The sequence below is a fragment of the Bos indicus x Bos taurus genome, chromosome 18 (genome assembly GCF_003369695.1).
Source record: "Bos indicus x Bos taurus breed Angus x Brahman F1 hybrid chromosome 18, Bos_hybrid_MaternalHap_v2.0, whole genome shotgun sequence".
Lineage (NCBI taxonomy): Eukaryota > Metazoa > Chordata > Mammalia > Artiodactyla > Bovidae > Bos > Bos indicus x Bos taurus.
Window position 1 is genome coordinate 51734262 of NC_040093.1, and position 21183 is coordinate 51755444.

Here is a 21183-nt window from a genome sequence, read left to right on the forward strand (position 1 = left end):
GGCCTGGCCGAGTTTCACCCGCATCCATGCAGCCCAGGGTGTCCGTGCAGCCCAGGCGGGAAAAGGAATTTTCCTGACGGGGCAGCAGCAGGTCCCTCTGGGATGATGACGCCCCACTCTGTTGTCCGGTTCCAAGTGGGAGAGACCAGTGGACCCTTGGAGGGTCTGGCCAAGGGCTCTGAGCCAGGGTCTCCGATCCTCATGGGCGTGGCTCTGTGGCCTGCTTTTCTTCTCAGTCCAGGAGCCCATGTTCCGGAAGGCGCTGGTCTGGGAACCAGATGTTCCAGGTTGTGGATGGGGCTGGGGTGGGCTGCCACTGGGCTTGGTGAACAGATATGCAGTGGCAGGCCCGTGTGTGGCGTGGGGTCCATCCCCTCTGGCCGGGGTCCTGGCTCTGTTCAGAACATGCAGGTTGTGAGAGAACGGGTCTTTCTTCTCTAAGCCGACACCTAGTTCCCTCTGGCCGCTGGGAGCTTTTGTCTGAGTGTCAGGCTGCCTCTGGGGTGGCCTCAGGTTTGTTCCCTAACCCTTGGAATTCCCTGAAAGCAGGATGTTAACGTGAGGTTAACATCTCATCTCATCTGTGCACCTGGCTGGTGGTGCCCAGCGTAGATGGATCCTCTGCACTCCGCGTAGATTCCTGCCAAGAACCTCCCCCGCTGCCCCAGGACCGACCTGCAAGCCAAGCTGACCAGGGACTGACTGGGAGCCACAGCTTGAGGGCTGTGGTTTTTTTCTTGCCCAGTGACTGCCCTGGGCACAAATTTATTTTGGAGTTGAAGCTGTGGCGTGGCCACAGGAAGGTGGCAGGAGTGCCAAGAGAACTCTGGGGAGGGATGTGAGGAGCCATTCTGCAGCTGGGAGGACCCTTAAGGGGCAAACACTCCATCTTGCCCTTACCCCCTGCAACAGGGGGCACACTCTCTGTTTTTGGTGGTACGGCTTTTCTCCTTGTGGCTTTTGTCCACTGACCTCAGCTCAGACAAATCAAATCTCTCTTCCTGTTTGGTGCTTCCACCCTTCACGGCAGCTCAGACCTGGCCTTTGTTTTGGAACCACCATTGGCTTGTCTGTCGATGGAAACCCCAAGCCCCTCAGCCTGGGCTCCAGGTCCCTGAGGATGGTGCCAAGTGGGATCACCAGGCACCTTCCAGAAACAGATGTTTAAGAGCCAGGGTGTCCCCTCATGCCCACGAGGAGCCAGAATTCCGGTTGAGCCCCAGAAGTTCCCACCAAAAGTGGCCCCAGGAGATCCCTGATCCACCCATTTCACAGATGAGGAAGCTGAGGCCCAGAGAAGGGAGTGGACTGGCCCTAGGTGATGACAGAGGCCCAACCCCCAAAACGCTGTCGAGAAGCAGGGGAGGGGCTGGCTGCAGACACCCCCCGGGCAGGGTCTGGAGCCCAGCCTCCTTCCTCACAGCGTGTTTTTCTTATTTTGCTTACAGATCGAGAGGACGGGCCTGCGATGTCTCTGCCCCATGGCCGTTTTCATGGCTGCTTAAAATGGTCTATGGTCTGTCTCTGTAAGTAAAATAACAAAAACCACTGGTCTCCCAGAGGTCCTTGCCCAGTGCCCACTGCCCTGTCTGCGCCCCCTGCATCTGCCATGCTAGGCCTGCCTCCCTTAGGGAACAAGGGCCCAGGGGCAGACCAGGAGGACTGAGCAGTGGGGTCTGCAGCCCACAGACCGGGTTCACACCCAGCCCTGCCGCCCACACACTGTGACCTTGGGCAGGTGGATGGCCTCTCTGAGCCCCCATCTCCCTGACTCAGAACTGGGCGAATCAGGTGGGTCCCAGAGTTGCAGAATGGTTGAATGCCAGTAGCAAGTCTGCAGCCTCTCCCAGGGTGGACCCCGCTCTTACCCTTCCAGGCACTATGTCCTCGGGCAGGGAACCCCACCTGTAGAAAAGGAGTCATGGGCCCAGCGCTGAGGCAATGACACAGAGCCCCAGGGTGCTGCTGGTCATGTCATGGGAGTCCCTGGCACATGCAGGGTGCTCCACGGGTATTGGTCACCAGTGGACATTCCCATCACAGAGCTTGGGCTGCAGCTGGTGCCATAGGGGAGGCTCGTGCAGGGTGATGCTGGGAGTGTATCAGCCTGCACGTGCAGCTATGTAAGCCCAGGTGTGTGACCTCATTTGGGGCCCGGCGCGTCCATGCAGCTGCGGTACTGCCAGGCCTGGGTGCTTTGTGTGGCCAGGAGGATGGTGCCCGAAGGAGGGTGGGGGGCTGGCGGGAGGGGCTGTTTTCGATGCCTCATCCTAAGCTCCCCCTCACCCCGCTCAGGCTCTGGGCCTGGGGGAGCCATGGGGATGCTGCTCCATGCCCCCAAAAACCTCGGCCGGGACACGTGTGGTCTATCTTAGTAACACACCTGTTGTGGGAATGAAAGCACTTGTGGCCGGGGGTTATTTTCGGCGTCTCTTTAGCAAGCTGCTGAGACTGCCCGGCAGCCCGGGAGGGAACTCGGCGAGCGAGGGCAGGCCAGCCACGGGAGGACCAGGCACCGAAGGCCAGCGGGTAAGGGTGCCACAGAGAGGCTGGGCCAGGGGCCACCGGGGGGGTGCCCAGGCGGCGGGGCCAGCCACAGGTCTTTGAAGCCCCTGGAAGGCCAGACCCCAAGTGACAGCCCAGCTCTGCTGCGACTGACCAGGAGGCCCTGCTGCGGTGAGGTCCCCATGCAGCAGGCCACCCCCAGCCTGTCTGGGTGACCGCCAGTGGCTGTCATCAGTCCCAGTCGGGGTGTGTGTGTGTCTTGGTGTCCACCAAGGGGATCAGTGGAGCTCTGAAGGGACAGAGAAAAGTAGCACAACTGTGGGGTCTTCTGGTCCCCGGATCCTGGGAGAGGATGAGGGACGGGGCCCTTCTTGTCTGTGTCTGGAGCTTACCCATCCCCGGGCAAGAGGGATCCCCAGAATGAGGCACAATGTCCTCAGGGTTGTCCCCGAGCCAGGGTGTCACCTGTGGGTTCTAGAAAGGGCTCCTAGGGTCCCCCAGCCCATCGGGAGCAAACAGAGTTCAACCCGTACTGCGTCTCCATGGGAGGGAGCAGCAGCACCAAGGGCCAAGTGGAAGATGGGGCCGAGGGGCAGAGCAGGCCCCCTGCCTACAGCCAGCCCTCCTCAGGACATGCAGGGGGCACGTCTGTTTTGGTGCTGAACCTGGCCTTCAATCAGTGGTTCCCAGACATCTGTCAAGTGGGGGCCAGTTCTGGATGAGCGATCACCCAGCACGTGAAAGCAGTCAGGTCAAGCATTTCCAGCCCCTTCTGGTGGGAGAAGGATGACCTGTGTTCTACAAGCAGGGGCATGAGACAGAGGAGGCCAGAAACCGTCATCCCGGCCCCGAGACCCCACCTCTGGCTCGGGCCAAGGGCCATTTGCAGATGAAGAAACTGAGGCCAGGACCAAGTCTCACCCCCACAGCACATCTGGGCTGGTTCGGGACGTCCACTCCTGACCAGGGCACTTGGGGGGCAGGGCCATGTCAGCCTGCCGCTGAGGAGCGGCACGGTGCCAGGGCACCTGAGGGCAAAAGGCAACCTTAAACAATGCATTCAGGGTGCAGGGACCGTGAGGCCCACCGTCTGTGGATTAGGGGGTGGTCCCTGACCTGCTGCTCAGTGAGGGGAGGAGGGTGTTTGCGGGTGTCGCTGCAGGCAGGGGGTCATGGAAGCTGGAGATGTGGGCAGAGCCAACCAGACAGCAGACTCAGGGTTAACAGGGTGGGCCAGTTCCAGAGCCCAGGGGGGCTGGAGACAGCGGGAACTCTGTCCCCTGGGCCTGCAGGGGCGGTTGGAGCCGGTAACAGGGACCTGGAGAGCCAAGCCCTGGGAGAGCCGAGGCCCGGGGCAGGGGGGCAGGCGTGTGGCCCCACCTCACGTGCTCCCGCCCTTCCAGGCTGGCAAGGCCAAGACGGTCCGCAGAGGTCACCCCCAGAGCCAGGGCAGGATGGCAGGGCTGTGTGGTCTGGAGGGGCAAACTGACACTCCTGCCATCCAAGGTGGCCAAGTAAACAATGATTGTAGGTGGTTGTTCTGGAGGGGCCACTTCCCAGAGCCCAGCTCAGCAACGTCCCAATCGTGAAGGAAAGGGTTCCTGCTCCCTCATCACCAGGGGATGCTGGAGCCTCAGAGAAATGCAGCCCTGAGGGAGCAGCGGCTCTGAGCACCCCCAGAATCCCCGCCATGAGGTGTGAGCGCACGGCCTCTGCACAGACCCAGCCAGACAAGGCCCGGGGAGGGTTGGGGACAGGGTAGGGGCAGGGCCAGCCTGGGAACCACAGCAGAGCGAGTGAGAGGTATGCGTGTGCACATATACGTGTGCTGTGTAGGCGCGCACATGCGTGCACTCTGTGGGCATGTATGTGTGTGTGCACCATGCGGGTGCATGTGTACTGTGTCGGTGCATGTGTGTGCACCATGTGGGTGCGTGTGCACCATGTTGGTGCATGTGTGTGTGCTGTGCAGGTGCGTGCATGTATGCACCATGCTGACATGCACGTGTTCACTGTGCAGGTGTGCACAGGTGTGTGCTGTGTGTGCGCATGCATGCGTGTGTGCTGTGGGGCTGCACTGCATCATGCCTATGTGCACACACAGGTGTACATGTGTGCAGGTGTGTATGGGGGTGTATGCTTGTGGTGTCTGTGTGCCTGTGTGTGAACATACATACATCTTTGTGCATGTGGGGTGTGCACTATGTCCATGTGCACTTACATGTGTGTGTGTGTGTGGTGCATATAGGCCTGTGTGCAAGCATGTGTGTGTTGTGTGTACGTGTATGTATATGTATACGAGCATGAGTGCACGTGTATTTGGTATGTTGTAAGAGTGTGCGTGCAAAGATGCTAAGGGAGAGAGGGCATGGGGAATGAAGGGCATGTGTGAGGGGGAGGGTCACATAGGGAGGAGCTGGCGGGCAAGCACACTCAGGCCGAGTGTGCAAACTTGAAGGAGCAGATTGCAGAGGTGTGAGTGACCGCTGAGTTTATGAGCTGCGCTGCAGGACTCCCAGAGGTGTCCATGTCCAGAGCCCCCTCCCCTGTCATCAAGGACCCTGGAAGCCCTCTACCCCTGACCTCTGTGCAGGCTCTGAGGCCAGGAGACAGGTTGCATGTGGCCAGGCATGGGAGGACTCCCTGCCCCTGGGGATAGGCTCCCCTGAGCTTATGGTCCTGCCCCAGGACCACTTCACAGCACCCCAGTGTCTGTCACCCTGGGACCCACTGTGCTGCTCCCGGAGCTCTGCACAAGCTCATCTAAGACCCCTCGGGTCACCAGCCTGTCCTCCACACACAACAGGGCCCATGGGCACACATGTCCGCCATGCAGCAGCCCCTGCCAGCATCCAGCCCAGCTTGTCCTGGGGTCCGGGCTCCTCTGGCCCACCCTGAGCCCCGTCAGCCTGGCACTGGGGCCCTCATGCAGGCAGTGGGGCCTGTGTAGGCACTGGGACACAGCCTGGGGCCATCATGGCAGGTATGAGGGTCACTGACCTTCAGGGGAATGAGAAGATGGGCCAGCAGAGCCTGATGGAAGGGAAGCCCCTCCACCTGTTCACGGAGATGCATGGGTGCCAGGCAGTGGGAGGGCCCAGGTGTCTCCGGGTATGGAGGGCCTGACTACACAGCCCAGAGCAAGGCCAAAGGACAGCTGAGCGGGGGCACATCTGGAGGGTGGCCACTCTCGGCTCCTGCCTGCACCGGAGCCCCAGTCTGCATGTATGTAAAGGGTGTCTGTGGAGTCCATGGCGCTCTGCTGCATCCTCACCCCCTCCCCCCGCAGTGATGAATGGCAGCAGCCACTCGCCCACAGCCATCAGCGGCGCCCCGTCCACACCCAACGGCTTCAGCAATGGCCCGGCCACCTCATGCACAGCCGCACTATCCACACAGCAGCTGCCCCCAGCCTGCGGGGCCCGGCAGCTCAGCAAGCTCAAGCGCTTCCTGGCCACTCTGCAGCAGTTCGGCAGCGACATCTCCCCAGAGATTGGGGAGCGCGTGCGCACACTGGTGCTGGGGCTCGTGGTGAGTCGGGTGGGGATGCGGTGGCCCTAGGCTGGGCCAGCCTCGGTCTCTGCCCTCCCCTCCCCAGGCTGAAGCCAAGCGTCTTCTTCCCCAGAACTCTACGCTGACCATCGAGGAGTTCCACTCCAAGCTCCAGGAGGCCACCAATTTCCCACTGCGGCCATTTGTCATCCCTTTCCTGAAGGTAGGGACCAAACCTCCTCCCCACCCTGAGGCCCCAGGAGGCCTGAGTCTGTCCTCAGCCAGCTTAGATCAGCCCCACCCTCAAAACTCTAATCCCCCACCCCCCAGGGAGAGCAGTGCTAACCCATCGGCTGATTGCTTCAAACCTGCTGCTGGGCTGGAGCCGTCCTCCCCTGACCCCAGGCTCTGACATACAGCTCCCAGGACCAGTCCTGCAGTTAGTGGCCAGGACACTCAGCCTCTCAACAGCTATGTTCTGAGCAACTGCTGTGTGCTAGCCAACCTGTCATAGATTCTGTGGAGCTGCGGGCAGGGGGCATTTCAATGAAGGAGGAGAGCGGGGAGCAGAACCTTCCAGGGAGCAGGGAGCATGCCTGCAAAGGCCCTGAGGCAGGGGTAGGCCTGCAAAGGCCCTGAGGTGGGGGATGGGGGGGTGTGTGTGCCTGCTGTGTTGCGATCCTGTGCCTGGAACAGTGAGGGGATCAGGACAGTGGACAGACCGCAGGCTTGTAAGTGAGCAGACAGATGGGTAAGACTGGGTGTCAGTTGGGAAGCCACCTGATGTGGTCATCAGGGAAGATGAACAGTGGCCCAGGGCGATGAACAGTGGCCCAGGGCCTCTCGGCAGGAGCAGTTGATGTTGGGTTGGTGGCAGCTACACCAGGGCATGTGAGCAATGCATGCTTCTGGGCCCCCACCCAGACGCCCCGAGTCAGAATCTGCATTGAACAAAGCATCGAGCAAAGCTTTTGCACAAAACCAGGAGTGTGCGTGCAGACAGCATCAGACCCAAGTCTGCCCTGCAGGACTTCTCAGGGCCTTCACTCCCCTGTGAGCACCGCACATCCCCCAGAGTGGATAGAGACAAGGTGCTCCCCAAAAGTATTTGACCACAGGCGCCTCTGCTCTCTCACCTCCCCAGGTCAGGTTCCACAGCGCACTTGGGAAGCGTCCGCCCTGAGTGTGGCTGACATCCCCGCCTCGGGCTCTTGTTTCCTGGGCCACAGTGATGCTCACAGCTGTGGGTTCATCCCTCCATGTGCGCTGTGCCCTGGTGGGGCCTGCCTTCCAGGGGACAGGCCAGAGCAGATGTACTCAGGTTCAAGCCCTGATCCTGCCACTTAGCCCCTGTGGTCCTGGGCCCAGCGAGTCCCACTAATGGAGTGCCTCCGTGTCTGTGGTTGGAACTTGGGAGCCATTCTTTGGCTGTTGGGAAGGTGGTAGGGAGCGATCAGGCAAAGAATTTGACATGTGCTCCATTCATCTGGGGATTTCAGGGGTTCCACAGACAGGTGTCCCCTGCAAGACTCTTCTGCAGCTGCCCCCACCAAGCCCCCAGGAGCCCTCAGGGGGCGACACAGACGCTGCCACTGTGCCCAGTTAACAAGCAGGGAAACTGAGGCCCCCGCCTGTGGAGGGGTACTAGGATCCATTGACTCCAAGCCCCCCGGCCCGCACAGGGTGTGCCCCAGGCCCGCACCTTGCTCCGAAGGGACCCCACATCATGCCCCCACATCCGCTGCCTCCACTCGCCTTCCTGTCCTCCGCCCACACCCTGCTGAGCTCACGCTGAGCTGGGCCCAGGCTTCCCCATCTGGCAGTCGTTTGCATTCATCAGGAGCCCTTCCCGCTCCTCCTTTCAACTTACTGCTGACTCCTCGCTCCCCATCTTTGGGGACACCGTGCGCCTGCTTCTGTCAGATCAGATATTTACAGCAGATGTCACCCCCCCATGTCAGCTGCCCACATTTATCCAGGAGCAGGGAAAACACGACACATCCCCGCTCTCACCCAACCAGGCCCACAGCCTCCTGCCCCTTGAGCTCGGCCACCCCCTGCCTCCTCTCAGGGACACACCCAACCTGGCACCGCCTGCCTCGGTGTCCCCTCTGCCCACAGCACAGCCATGGGGCTGTCAGGACTCTGGTGCCCTGACTGCCCTCCCAGTAACGGGCAACTGGGGTGAGGGAAGTGCTGGCCACACTGAATGCCCATGGCCCTGCCCAGGGCCCTAGACCAAGGTGCTGTCAGGGACAGAGTCTACTCGCCTGCCTGACATGGGGCTTCTGGGCAGATCAGGCCTGTTCCCTGGTCTTGTGGACAAGGCACCAGCCAGAGCCCTGCCCAGGGAGTGCCCCTCCCCTGACCCCCATTCACTGTAGAACACTGGCCTCTTCAGAATGCAGAGTGCCTTGGGGAGCCTGCAGGCTGTGCCGGCCTGCTGTGGGGGGGGGCTCAGTTTTCCCGCCTGTGACCTGGAGCAGCAGGGACAGTGCCTTCCAGTGAATTGATGGCCCCCCAGGCCCACCATGGTGCACCTGCATGGTGGCTCCCCGGGCCATTTCCCAGGAAAGAGGCAGGAGCTGCATCCGGTCCACCAGGCTCACAACCAGCTCTGCCCTTGGGTAACTGAAACCCCCATTTCCCAGTTCCCTCCCGGGTCCCTTGGGTGTGACCACCCACCTCCCCAGGTGGGACTGGTCTTAACTCACACGAGGAATGGGAGGAGCCACAGCTTCTCGAAGCTCCAGCTGCAGGTGAGGCAGGAATCAGAGAAGTTAAGTGACCTGCCCACAGTCACACAGCATAGCCAGGGTGGGCTGACACAGGGCCCCCAGTCACGCAGGCTGTGTGTGCAGTGGAGATGATGGAAACATCATAAACCCTCGTTACATGAGAGACATCTGCTCAACTGACACCGGCCTGAGTTCCCCTCTGGGAAGAGGGCAGGGTGGAGCCTTTGATCAAGGGGCAGAGCAGCGTTCACATCTCAGTGAGGCATCCCAGGCATCCTGAGTTCTGGAGACAGCACTCGGGCTGCTGTCTTGGAGGGACATGAGGCTCCCCAATCTCTACCCATTTCTTCCGGCCTGGGGTCCCTGTTCCCCCAGCCTGGGGCCCCAGGAACCCTGCATCCTCTCCTGAGCCTGACACTCTGCGTGGCTGTGTGGTGGGCTTTCCAGAAGCCGGGAGATGCCACCCACCCGGCCGGCCCTCTGCCCAGGGCCCCCGCTCCCAGCTGGCCCCAGCCGGCCAGGAATCCAGATGTTTCCATGGGTGGCGGGCAGCCAGTGGCCAGCCGTGCTGTCCCCGCCCTGCTGTGCCGGGAGAGGAGCGGGAGGGAGGAGGTTTGGCGTCTTCCGATCTCCCGGGACCTCCTTTCCCAGCTCATGCTCCTAACGTGTTCAACAGATGGCGGGCTGGCCCTTGTTCAGCTATCCAAATAGAAAAACAGGCCTGGCAGCCGGTGCTGCTTCACAAAAACGCTTCGGCTGCTTGATCCGTCCGGGTGGATGGCGGGCGGGGGCTGGGGAGGCGGAGGTGGGAGGGGCCACGAGGCAGCTTGGAAACACCATGAGAAAGTTGAGGAACTGCATTTATTTACAAATACTCAGAACTCTGGCTGTCCCCAGCGGCCTGCCGCTGGGCCCCCATCCAGCCTGCACCCCTCACCCAGTGGTGGTTCTGGGAAGACCACAGAGCCCCCTGCGGCCCAGCTGGCAGGCCCAGAGCCTGGTGAGGGCAGAGGCTGGAGGGCACAGCGGTCACGTCTGGTTGTCGCAGGCCAGATCTGCATTCGAATCCTGTACCCACCCCACACACACCACGCCCTCCTGTGCTGTGGTGCCCTAACCCACAAATGTGGAGCCAAGTGGTCATGTCCAGACCCCCCCTCCCCCGGGAGGTGACCACATGTCACCTCAGTGATGTGGGCACACAGAGCCTTCATTCCAGGCCGGGCTGGGGACCCACAGGAAGTGGGAAGGCAGGGGCCAGCCATCTGGGGCAGGCATGCTGGAGTCCTGCTCCTCCATGGTGCAAGTCGAGTTGGGGGCCGCCCCTCCGCTCTGAGCCTCACCCCCTCCTCCGAGAGGGGTTCACCCAAGACCTGCTCCCACGGGTACAGGCAGTGGGTCCTGAGGAGGAGCCCTCCTCACCTTCTCCTGATGCCGGAGCAGAAGGGAGTTTAGTGATTGGAAGAAAAACCCACATCCCCTAGGGGCATGGTCTTGCCCTCATTCCCAAGCTGTAGCAGAGGAATTCGAGGCCCAGAGAGGTCGTGCATCTTGCCCAAAGTCACACAGCAAGGCTGGCCATTGGCCTCCCTGCCTCACATCTGAGCACACTCGTGCCCTGACCTCAGCCAGCAGCCAATCCAAGCCGGTCCCACCCTCCCCGCAGGCTAACCTGCCCCTGCTGCAGCGGGAGCTCCTGCACTGCGCCCGTCTGGCCAAGCAGAGCCCTGCACAGTACCTGGCCCAGCACGAGCAAGCCCTGCTGGATGCTGACGCCTCTTCCCCTGTCGACTCCTCGGAGCTCCTGCTGGAGGTTAACGACAACGGCAAGAGGAGGACCCCCGACAGGTACCTAGGGGCGCAACAGGCAGCGCCCTCCCCTTCTGACTCCTGAGAGCTGCCCTCCTGCCAAGGCTCAGCGGGCGCCCAGTGCCAGGGCTGAGAACGCAGGTGGAAACCGTGTTGTGTTCTGTGGCTGCAGCCACTGGGCTGGTCAATTTCAGCCTTAACTGCACAGGCTGACCACCGGGAGGCCATGCTATCCGGCCGTGGCGAGGCCTCCTGAGGACTCAGATGCCCCTCACCCCACCCCGGGGGGACAAGGGAGGAGGCAGGAGAGAGTCTACCTGGCAGGAGTTCCCTGCAGGTGTGCCTGAGCGTCCAACAACCCAAGGTCCCCAGATGCCTGGGCTGATGCCCACTGCTGGGTCACAGCGCGGGTGTGTGTCCTGCTGCCAGGAAGGCTGTCTCTCCCTGCTCTCTCCAAGAAGACCCAAGAACCCTGACTCCCAAGTCCCAGGAGCCCACACCCCTGAGAAGGAGGGGAGAGGGGGAGCCAGGCCCCCAGTGGGCAGGTCTGTCTCCCGCTCGCTCACACTGTCCACGCCCCTGCCTCCCTCTCTCCCCTGGGTCCGTGGCTCGTGGTCCCTTGACCACTACCCCCACCTGCTCTCTGGACCAGGACCAAAGAGAATGGGTCAGACCGGGACCCACTGCACCCAGACCACCTCAGCAAACGGCCGTGCACCCTGAGCCCCGCCCAGCGCTACAGCCCCAGCAATGGGCTGCCCCATCCGCCACCGCCCCCACACTACCGCCTGGAGGACATGGCCATGGCCCACCACTTCCGGGACTCCTACCGCCACCTTGACCCCCGGGAGCTGCGGGAGCGCCATCGGCAGCTGGGTGAGTGGTGTGGGCAGGGGCGGCCAGGGCGGCTGTGTGTACCTGCAGGCGGGCGCCACCTGGACATGTCTGTCTGGAAGGATGGACGTGAGAATACGGTGCAGAGGAAGGATCTGCGCCCCACCCCAGCTGGGCTGCGCCTGGAAGCCTGAGGGACAGTCATCTTTTGAGACTCTGTCCTGGGGGCAACCCAACATCCCCCAGGCCCAGGAAGACCCTTCCCCATGGAGGGAGGGGCACCATGGCTGCAGGGGTACCTGTCCTGGGGGACTTAGAGCCTCTCGGGGTGCATGGTAACCAGGAAATACCTGGCACGTGGGGGTCCCCAAGTCATAGGAGCTGTGGCCTCGCCTCCAAGGCCTGGGTGCCCCAAGGGAACATGAAGGCACCGCTGATCACACACAGCCAGTTCTGCCCTCTAACGGGATGGGCATCAACACCAAAACACCAGATCCGTAGGGGGTGGTCCCTGAGCAGAGGAGGGAGATGAGAGAGACTGGGCACTGGGGCCACACCCCTAGGGGCAGGACTGCCTGGTCCTCTGAGCTCTGAGATTCCCTAGGTGTGCCCCTGGGCAAGTCACAGCCCCCCCAACCCCTGCACACCTGCAGCCTCTCTGCTGATTAGCAGCCCTGCCCTTGGGGCATGAGGGGTTAATAGAGGGCTGGGTCCAGAGTGGGTGCCATAGGGCCCAGCTGTGCTGGCGGCAGGGTGACAGCTCTTGGTGGAAGTCTGGTTGGCACTGTATGCTTTACTGGGCTCCAGAAGGCGGCATCCCCAACGTGTTCTGATACACCTGTGTCATGTGTTAGCCCGCCCACATCACAGATGGGCAGACTGAGGCCCGGAGGGATAATGGACATGCCCAAAGTTGCCTAGCAACGACGACTGGCCTTCTGAGCCTCCTCTGTGCTGGTCAAAGAGATGAATAAGACCAGCCTGCAAAGGCTGCCCCTGAGACGGAGGCCCAGCACACCAACCGGGGGCCCGGAGGCAGGGTCAGCAGAGGCCTTGCCCCTTATCAGGCCGTCTCCCCTCCTCCTCCCTATGGGAGCTGCCAGGGCCTGGGCCCAGGCAGCAGGTGACAGTGTCTGGCTCCCCACAGCAGGGTCAGGCAGGTGCTAATTCCCATCCGCTTCTGCTAACGCAAAAATAAACGCCAGCTGTCAGGCAGATCTCAGCCACTATTTTGGTTGGGGCGTTGGCGCGGGCCCCAGCTCTGCGGGCAGCAGGGCAGGGTGGTGGGTGGACAGCGGCCTGTGGCTACCACCTCCCACCTCAGCTGCAATTTGAGGAGGCATTTCAGGTTTGGGGACCAAGAAAGGCCTAAGTAGACCCCAGCCCAGGAAGCATGGAGCATGCTGGGTCACAGTGAGGGTGATCGTGTTCGGTATTTCAAGTAGTATAAGAGGAGAAGCTGTGAGAACGCCAGATGCTGCCCTTCTGGCATGAATTTCTCAGCTCATGGTTGTTTTGTTTCTGACTATGGGGTGGGGGCATCCCATTGTTTCAGTCCCTGGAGCTGTACCAGCCAGTGGCTAAGAGCACAGCCCCAGTGCCAGTCGACCTTGCTTGACCTTGATCAACATGTCCCCTTAACCAGCCTCAGTTTCCTCATCTGTTAAGTGGAAATAATGGCAGGAACCCCTCCCCCAGAGGATGAAGCAGGGATGAATGGATAAAGCCCTAAGTACAGAGCCCTCCTCCATCCACACCAGGGACTCTCCCCTCCCACTAGGGAGGCAGGGAGGCTGGGAAACTGAGGCCACAGGTAAGACAAGGGGCCTAGGCCCCATGGGGAATGAGTGCCAGGGCTTTTGACTTTTCCAAGCCCCACTGTTTCCCAGGAGAGCACACTTGGAGCTGCTCATTTGAGGCCCAGCAGATTAAGCCATGCACCCCTCTTACCAAGCAGGAGCTCAGCCCAGGAGCTCAACCCACAGAGGGGAACAGGCCTTGCCAGCCCTGCCCTGTGGACTGACACAGTCTGCTGGGTGATTGAGAATAAACAAGGAAGCACCTGTGATTACTAAACAACCAGAGATATATAGGGCTCAAGGAAATCTGGGAGCCCAAGGCTGCTGAGGAGGAAGGAGCCTGCCACCTGGGCTTTGGAGGGCGCATAGGAGTTCAGCTAGCTCAGAAAAAGCAGTAAAGTGTGAGTTGAAGCCAGGAAGCCACAAGGAGACCCTGAGCAGTGGAGACACCCCTTAAGTGAGGTCCACGGACACTTCTCTGGCAGCAGGGGGCAGAAAGAGAGAGTGGCTGGATTTGGGGGAGAAGGAGTAGTCAAAGCGAGGGATGGGGACACTGGTTTCTTCCTCTCAAGCATGAGTAGAGGAGAGGCCTGTTCCTGACCCACCCCACCCAGGGCGGTGGGCAGAGAGAGGCTCAGAGCCCTGGATTCCCTTCCTCACCTCCCCACTTTCCCTAGGAGGGCACAGCCCGTGGGCGGGACCTGGGGTGGGGGCGTGAGCAGGGGCGTGGCTTGATTAGCAGGAGCCGGGCCTGAGCTTCCTCTCCCTCCTCAGCAATGCACGGATCCCGGCCTGAGGAAGTGATTGACCACAGGCTCACGGAGCGCGAGTGGGCGGAAGAGTGGAAGCACCTCAATAACGTGAGTGTCCAGGCTCAGGCCACGGGGTGCCACAGCCACTCCCAGGCGCTCTGCCCAATCTGCAGGGGCTACAGGGGCAGGCCGCTGTGCCCACACCTCTGCTTCCCCTGCACTCCTGGCCAGCCCTCAGAACACTCCCCCCTGGGCCACCATGAACTGTCTCCCTTGACCATAAGGGTTGGACCTCTTCAACACCATTTTCAGGTCATGCCTGCCCCGCGTCCTTTTGGGGAGGGGAGCCCAAGAAAAGGGCGGTCCCCAGAGCAGCGCTGACCCCTCTGCTCCACAGGGCAGACCGCGACTCCAGGGCTGCAAGGAGAGCTCCAGCTCTGGGTCCTGGACAGTCTCCCCACCAGTGGGAGCCCTGGGTGCCTCCCCAGTCCTTGTCCAGGTGCTCAGGGATCTTTCACAGCAGCAGAAATGGGTTTTCCAGCCAATGCGTCAAGAGCCGTGGGCAGGTCACACGGTCGGGTGGACCGGGCCGGAGTGTGGGACAGTGTCCCAGCTGTCCTCTGCGCACGGCTTACTCACCTTGGGCGCCCACAGCTCCTGAACTGCATCATGGACATGGCCGAGAAGACGCGCCGGTCGCTGACCGTGCTGCGCCGCTGCCAGGAGGCTGACCGCGAGGAGCTCAACCACTGGATCCGGCGCTGCAGCGACGTGGCAGAGGACAGCAAGAAGGGCCCTGGGCCAACTGCCAGGCCCCTCGGCAGCTCCGTGGGCACAGAGGGTGCTCAGCTAGGTGTGCTGGGGGGCACGTGTGGGGCCGAAGCAGGGGGATCAGGGGCCAGGCCATCACTGGTCATGGCCCTGCAGGGAAATAGCACCCAAATCGCCCCACCTGAAGAAGAAAGGTCTTCTGTTGCACACACACTGCCTGACCTGCAGGGAGGACCAGTTCTTGGTTCCGATGGGACAGGGTCTCGGCACTGGGAGGCCCCCGGGGGGCCTGATGACCGTGGAACCTGAGAGAGGCCATCTTGGCCCAGCTCCCAGTCAAATCCAAGGCCCGTTGACCCCGACAGTCTCCCTTCATGACATTGCTCTGTTCCCGCCTCCACCAGCTGCAGAGACAGGGTTTCCCCCTTGTGTACCTCAGGGACCCCCAAGATCACTCCCACACCCTGCCCCCAGGGCCCAAGAGGGCGTGGCCCTGTCTTGTGTGTGACGCTGGTGCCCCTGTGTTTCAGATGTCCACCGGGAGTTCATGCCTCGGACCCTGTCCGGCTACATGCCCGAGGAGATCTGGAGGAAGGCGGGTGAGTGTGGATGGCCTGGAGCCCCAGACTCCCACCCTCCCCGTATGCTGGAGGGGCCCAGCAGGGCCTTCCCAGGCCTGCTGACCGACTCTCCACCCTCTAGGGTGTGGTGCTCTGCACACAGTAGAGGGCAGGCTTTGGAGATTCCCCCATAACCATGCCTGCCTGCCCCCTCTGGGGTTGTGGGCAGGGGAGACCCAGCTGGGCTGGCGCACGAGACGAACAGCCCAAGGTGTCCTTTTCAGAGGAGGCGGTGAACGAGGTGAAGCGGCAGGCAATGTCAGAGCTGCAGAAAGCCGTGTCTGACGCTGAGCGCAAGGCCCACGAGCTCATCAGCACAGAGCGGGCCAAGATGGAGCGGGCCCTGGCCGAGGCGCGGCGGCAGGCATCCGAGGACGCCCTCACTGTGGTCAACCAGCAGGAGGACTCCAGCGAGGTAGGGCCGCCCCCCACCCCTGCCCCCAGTTCGGGGCACCACCCCGGCTCCACCACCTCCCAGCCACGTGACCTTGTGCAGCCCCAGGGCCTCTTGACTCCACGTGGCCTGGTGAGCTGGATCCTGTGGGTGTTCCCATTGTACAGATGTGGAAACTGAGGCCTCCAGAGAGAGTCTGGCTCACCCCAGGTCACTGCCCAGGAAGTGGCAGGACCATTGTTCAAACCCAGGCTGGCTGACACCAAAGCCCATGATCTCTCTGACCCATGAAAGCAGAAGGGTGCACAAGTCACCGTCCTGGCACCTGTGTGTCTGGGGGCTGGACTGGTCCAGAAGGGCGGGTGGGAACCCTGAGTGACCAAGTACATTCTCTGTTTGTCTGAGAATGGCTCGGAAGGCAGAGAGGTGAAGAGAAGGGTGCGGCCCTCTTCAGGGGCCCCTGGACTCTCTTCAAGGAGGGCACTTCTCCAAAATCCCCTGGGCCTGTCTGTGCTGGGCCGGCCCTGAGAGGGAATGAGGAGATGACTTCCGGTCAGGTGGTGCCCATCTGCATCTCTTTTCCACTGCGCTCTCAGCTGGAGCAGAAAGACCTGACGGTCTGAGGGGCCAAGGGAGTGGGGACGCAGGAGTATGGCCTGTGCTGCTTCAGGCCATGGACGTGCATGGGGGGGACGGTGGGTGTCAGGGAAGCCCATAAGCAGGGTCGTCCGTCCGGGCAGTCCTGGAGGGAGTGAGCCTGCAGGAATGCAGGGAGCAGCGAGGGCGGGAGCTGGGGGCACACCTGCAGAGGGTGGCCAGCAGGAGGCTCGGGAGGCTGCCTGGGCACGTGGTCCTTCCTCCTAGGGTGGCTTGGCTTCCCCACCCTACAGCCCACGCTGCTGCCTCCGGCCTTTTGAAGGTAGAATCCCTGCCCACCTTCTGCTCACGTGGGTGGCTGGGGTCATTGCTTGTTCCAAAAAAAAGCAGAGGCCCAGTGGTAGGGAAAGGACTCCAGCAGCTGTGGGCACTCACCGCCCCTTTACTCTGCCCAGACTGTGACATTCTGGTATCAAAGCCCTGTCAGTGCTAGGAGGGATTACTGAAAGATCCCCTTTGGAAGGGGCCATGGCACACCATGAACCTGTCTGGGGTGGGCTGGGGTGGTGGGAACCTGTCCCCCAAGAGTGGCCCAGCCAAGGGGCCTTGTCTGCAGAGGATCACCTGCGAGCCTGGGAGCGGAGTTTTTTTCTCTTCTTGCTTGGTGATGCCTTGGCTGGGTTTGAGCCGGTGTGTTTGGAGTGTGTGCCTGGTCTGCAGCTGGGTGGGTGCTTGGGGGAAACGGGGCAAGCCCAGGCCACCCTGATCGTCCCCCCTCACCTCCAGAGCTGCTGGAATTGTGGGCGCAAGGCCAGCGAGACGTGCAGCGGTTGCAACGCGGCCCGCTACTGCGGCTCCTTCTGCCAGCACAAGGACTGGGAGAAGCACCACCATGTGTGCGGACAGAGCCTGCAGGGCCCCGCGGCCGCCGTGGCTGAGCCTGTGCCCGGACAGTCCGACACCGCCACAGGCCTGGGCCCCTGCCTGCCCCCAGCCGCTGCCAGCCCCAGCGAGGCGGGCTCCACTGGGCCTTCCCGCCCCGGCTCCCCTGGCCCACCTGGCCCCCTGGACGCAGCGCCCCGCTGACCCGCCAGGACTTGATGTCCATCAAACTGCCCAGCCCCGCCCGGCCCAGCAGGATGCGCACCCAGCCCTGGGAGCCGACCATGGGAGTCACCGCTGCTACTGCTTCTCTCCAAAAGAAAACAGAACCAACAAGACTGCATCCACACGACTTCCTCAGCTACCTGACGATCACACCTCGACCTCTTCCGAATCCTCAGAAGCCCCCAGCTGAACTTTAGGTGGCGGATGGATGCTGGCCAGAGGTGACCAGCTCGTCTACAACCGCCTCTCCCTCCTTGTCTCGCTCTCTGTCTTGTTTTTATCTCTTTATGACTTTCACATACTTTCTCTTCAATGAAAAAATCGAATTGTTTGGTGGCTTATATTTTCATTGAAGAATTTTGGGGGACTTTGTGGCAAGAGAGCTACTCAGAAATGGACAAAGAAAACTGGGGTTTTCTCCCCTTGCCTGATTCAAAAGGGAAAAGGAAAACTGTTCTTTCATAGCCGGAGATCCGAGCCGCCAGTTCATGGAAACCGCCCCAGGGGTGTGTGGCCAGTGCGGTGAGGCTGGTGAGAAAGATGTCAGACTCAAGTCGTAATTTTTCATTTCAGATTTTTTTCTCCTTTAATGTCAAATTCTTTGGCTTTAAGTAGAAACCCAAAAAGTTTTTTTAAAAAAAGAAAAAAAAAAAGGTAAAGGAAGCATGCTGCAGTCCATGGGGTCGCAAAGAGTCAGAGATGACTGAGCGACGGAAATGAACTGAACTGAAAGGAAGCATACCTGTAAACTACCTTGCCAGCTAGCTAGCCAAGGATGCCGGACACACCTCTGCTCCAAAGGAAATCCAAAAAACATACACAAGAAGTCAAAATCCAAAATTTTGTTGTCACTGCCAAAGGATGTTTTTCACTGTTTTCCTCCACGCCTGGGCTTGTTCCAATGTCCGTCTTTTCTCTTGCTTTGATTCTGTTTGGGGGGCGATGGGGTATTGGGGTTTGGAGTGTTTTGTCCAACAGGAAGCAACTTCTTTCTTTTCAACTCCATGGCAGCGCCTCCGCTGGGGCCAGGTGGGGTGGGCAGTGAGGCCCTCGGCACCCACACGTGTGTGCAAGCGTGTGTGTGCATGTCCACTGGGGCACACCCAGCATGTATCTGCACACGCTCAGGAAGGGTATCTTGTCCGTCCTCACACCCTCTGTGAATTTCCATCACATTTCATCCTTTCCACTTGTGAAAAAAGTGCTAATGTGTCCTTCCGAGAAAGAATATAATTCCGAGACAAAACTGTGACAATCTTTCGGGTTGATTCTCGACTGCTTTTCTGAGTGTGAGGAGACAGCCACCACGCCTTCCACTGCTGCTCCTCCTCGTCCTCCTCTACCTCTGCTGCCCGCTACACAAGCCTGCCGCCCAGCCCGTCTCTCCATCCCAGCCCCCGTGTTTCCTGCAGCCCCTCTCTTGTCTTCACACTTTTGCAGAAAAAGGAAAAAAAAAAACCCACAAAGAAAAGCAATTTGCCCTCCCTGCACCTTCTGGAGACTTGACCAGCTGTATATAAACCTGCATTTTTGTCCAGCTCTTCCTCAGGGGATGGTCTCTCTGAAGTCCCCGCCCCATGCCTCACCCTGACCCCCATCCCACTCGCTCCCCCAGCGATCTCAAGGAGGAAATAAAGGAATAAGGAAATTCTGATCTGTACTCAGTGGGAGAATAAACAGCAGACACGGTCTCTGATCGGGATTTTACTGCATGGCTGTAAGAAGTTCCAGGACTGGAGTGCAATAGTGACCAGCTACTGAAACCCAGAGCCCAGGGGCCTGCCGAGAGGCAAGAAGTCAATGGTATACGATAATGTGAATGTATATAGTCCTTGCAGAGGTCCAAATGATGATATTCATGATGATGATAATAAAGAAGAGATGTTTGCCAAATAAAAAATTAAGAGAAACCATGGAAGTATGTAAAGAATAGGAATTAGGTTTTCAGAGAAATCCGAACTGTGGTCCACCAGGCAGCGATGTGTGTGTTGATCACTGTTACTTTCCAGAGTTGTGAGAACTTATCCTTTGAGTACTGAGAGGAAGGACTCCATCCGATCGCCACAGACCAGGTGCTGTTCAAATCCCACCTGGCAGGAGCCCTAACTCTGACCGCCCAGCTAGACCTCTCACCCTCCAAGAAGCCTGTGAGCTGCACAGGGCTGCCAGCCTCTCAGAGGCTTGCTTCTGTGGGTTTCAGAAGAGCAGGGGCTGTGTGGGCTTCAGGCTCTCGTGAGGCACCTGTCACGTGGGCAGTCTGCTCTCTTACAAGCGCTGAACCTGTTGAAATGGCAGTTTCGCACATGCTATGATGTAGGCCCACCTTCCCTTGGCCTCTGTTCCTATGAGGTTGCAGGTAGGCAGGAGCGGGTGGTGCCCAGGGCAGCCCGGGGTCTGGTTGGGGGGTCCGAGGCCCTGACGTCAGGACTACTGCAGCCCTGCAGGTGGGCTTGGCTGGCCTCTGCTCCTCTTCAAGGACAGGCAGGCACACCAGGGGTGGTGGCACATTGGCCAGATGGTGGCCTCAGTCCAGACCAGCCTGGGGGACCAGACCACAGGCTGAGGGTCTGAGCTGGGGTGGCCCCTCCCACCCCAGTGGTTGGGAAGAGGTCGCTGCAAGCCCGCCGGGGAAGGCTCTCTTCCTGGTGTGGCCCCCACACCCGTATCTCATACACTAAGACCTGCCGCTGGCCGGGGCTGCAGAAGCCTCACGTGAGGGGCCGGCCATAGGCCAACGGATGGAGCCCCTGCCGGCAGCGAGTGGCCGCAGGGTCAGAGGGTGGTGGCTGGGTGGGCAGCACAGTTGAAGGCTGAGGCCCAGAGCGGGAGGGAGGGGGCGTCCCAGTGGGTGCCGTGTCAGCAGATCCCAAAGGTGTGGGCCGGGTCACACAGGCAGGCCTCCTCTGTGCCCTGGGAGCCTGTTTCTGTTAGTCACTGCGTTCAGGCCCTGCTTGAAGAGGCAAACTCAGAATGAGTAGCCCTGGTGGGAGGGGGACTGGGGGTCCGTGTTTTCCCACAGTTTGCTTCTACAGCAGCTAACTTTCTTAAGCCAAGAGGACGTCTGGACAGAAGGGGTCCCCCTCCTCTCTGTGCCCCGAGGCCGTCCTGCCCTGCTACCCCTAGGCTCTCCGGTGGTTGGTGCGTGTGTGGGGATCTCTTCCCAGGAGGCCCAGGTTGGACACACTGGTGACCCCAAAGCTCTGTGGGATGCGGCTGCTGGCAGTCTCCCTCCCCGCAAGTCAGACCGAAACAGCAGCTTTACCCCCATTCTGAGGCCAAAGCGAGGACAGGAGGGCAGAGAGAGGCAGGCGGCAGCCACAGCTGCCAGGGAGGATGGCAAGGCCAGGGTGGCAGATGCTGGCCTGGGCCCCCTGACTCCCATGCGGAAAGCCCCTGGTGTGAGGCCCTTTGACCTTGCCCACCCCCTGTGCTCTCTGGCCGTTCTCCTAGGATGTGTCACTGTCCCCAGGTGGTGTCTGGGGGTATTCTGTTGGCAAAGACCAGTGTCCCCCGTTCCCTGTGTAGGCAGGCTGGCACACCCCAGACCCCATCGGAATCAAGAGGCTTCCTGTCCCCATGGCCCACCAGGACCAAAGGAAAGCCTTAGGTGCTACAGGGCAGAGAGGAGAGCTGGAGAAAGCCTCAGGGCCAGGAGGGTACGGGCCGTAGGACAGAGGAGCCGGCCTTCTGGGAAGGGGCCAGGAGAGGGGCCTTCTGGTTTCATCCCAATGACATTGTGGAGAGAGGTCAGGACCGGCTCTGACT

At 60.7% G+C, this 21183-nt stretch overlaps 1 protein-coding gene across 5 annotated transcripts in view; it reads left to right on the forward strand.

Moving 5' to 3' along the window:
* CBFA2T3 (CBFA2/RUNX1 translocation partner 3) overlaps positions 1-19331 on the forward strand; it is a 78020-nt gene extending 58689 nt beyond the window's left edge. The window contains exons 1-11 of one of the 5 annotated variants that reach the window (XM_027513796.1): positions 1445-1526; positions 2439-2529; positions 5795-6036; positions 6131-6220; positions 10402-10583; positions 11197-11420; positions 13952-14037; positions 14584-14782; positions 15231-15299; positions 15545-15735; positions 17098-17501. In XM_027513796.1, the coding sequence (XP_027369597.1) occupies positions 5797-6036; positions 6131-6220; positions 10402-10583; positions 11197-11420; positions 13952-14037; positions 14584-14782; positions 15231-15299; positions 15545-15735; positions 17098-17397 (1581 nt within the window). In that variant the 5' untranslated portion in view covers positions 1445-1526; positions 2439-2529; positions 5795-5796 and the 3' untranslated portion in view covers positions 17398-17501. Of the gene's footprint in view, positions 1-1444; positions 1527-2438; positions 2530-5794; positions 6037-6130; positions 6221-10401; positions 10584-11196; positions 11421-13951; positions 14038-14583; positions 14783-15230; positions 15300-15544; positions 15736-17097 lie in introns of those variants that run through there. The other 4 variants (XM_027513792.1, XM_027513795.1, XM_027513794.1 and 1 more) reach the window with 4 other exon arrangements.
* The last annotated feature ends 1852 nt before the right edge of the window (positions 19332-21183 follow it).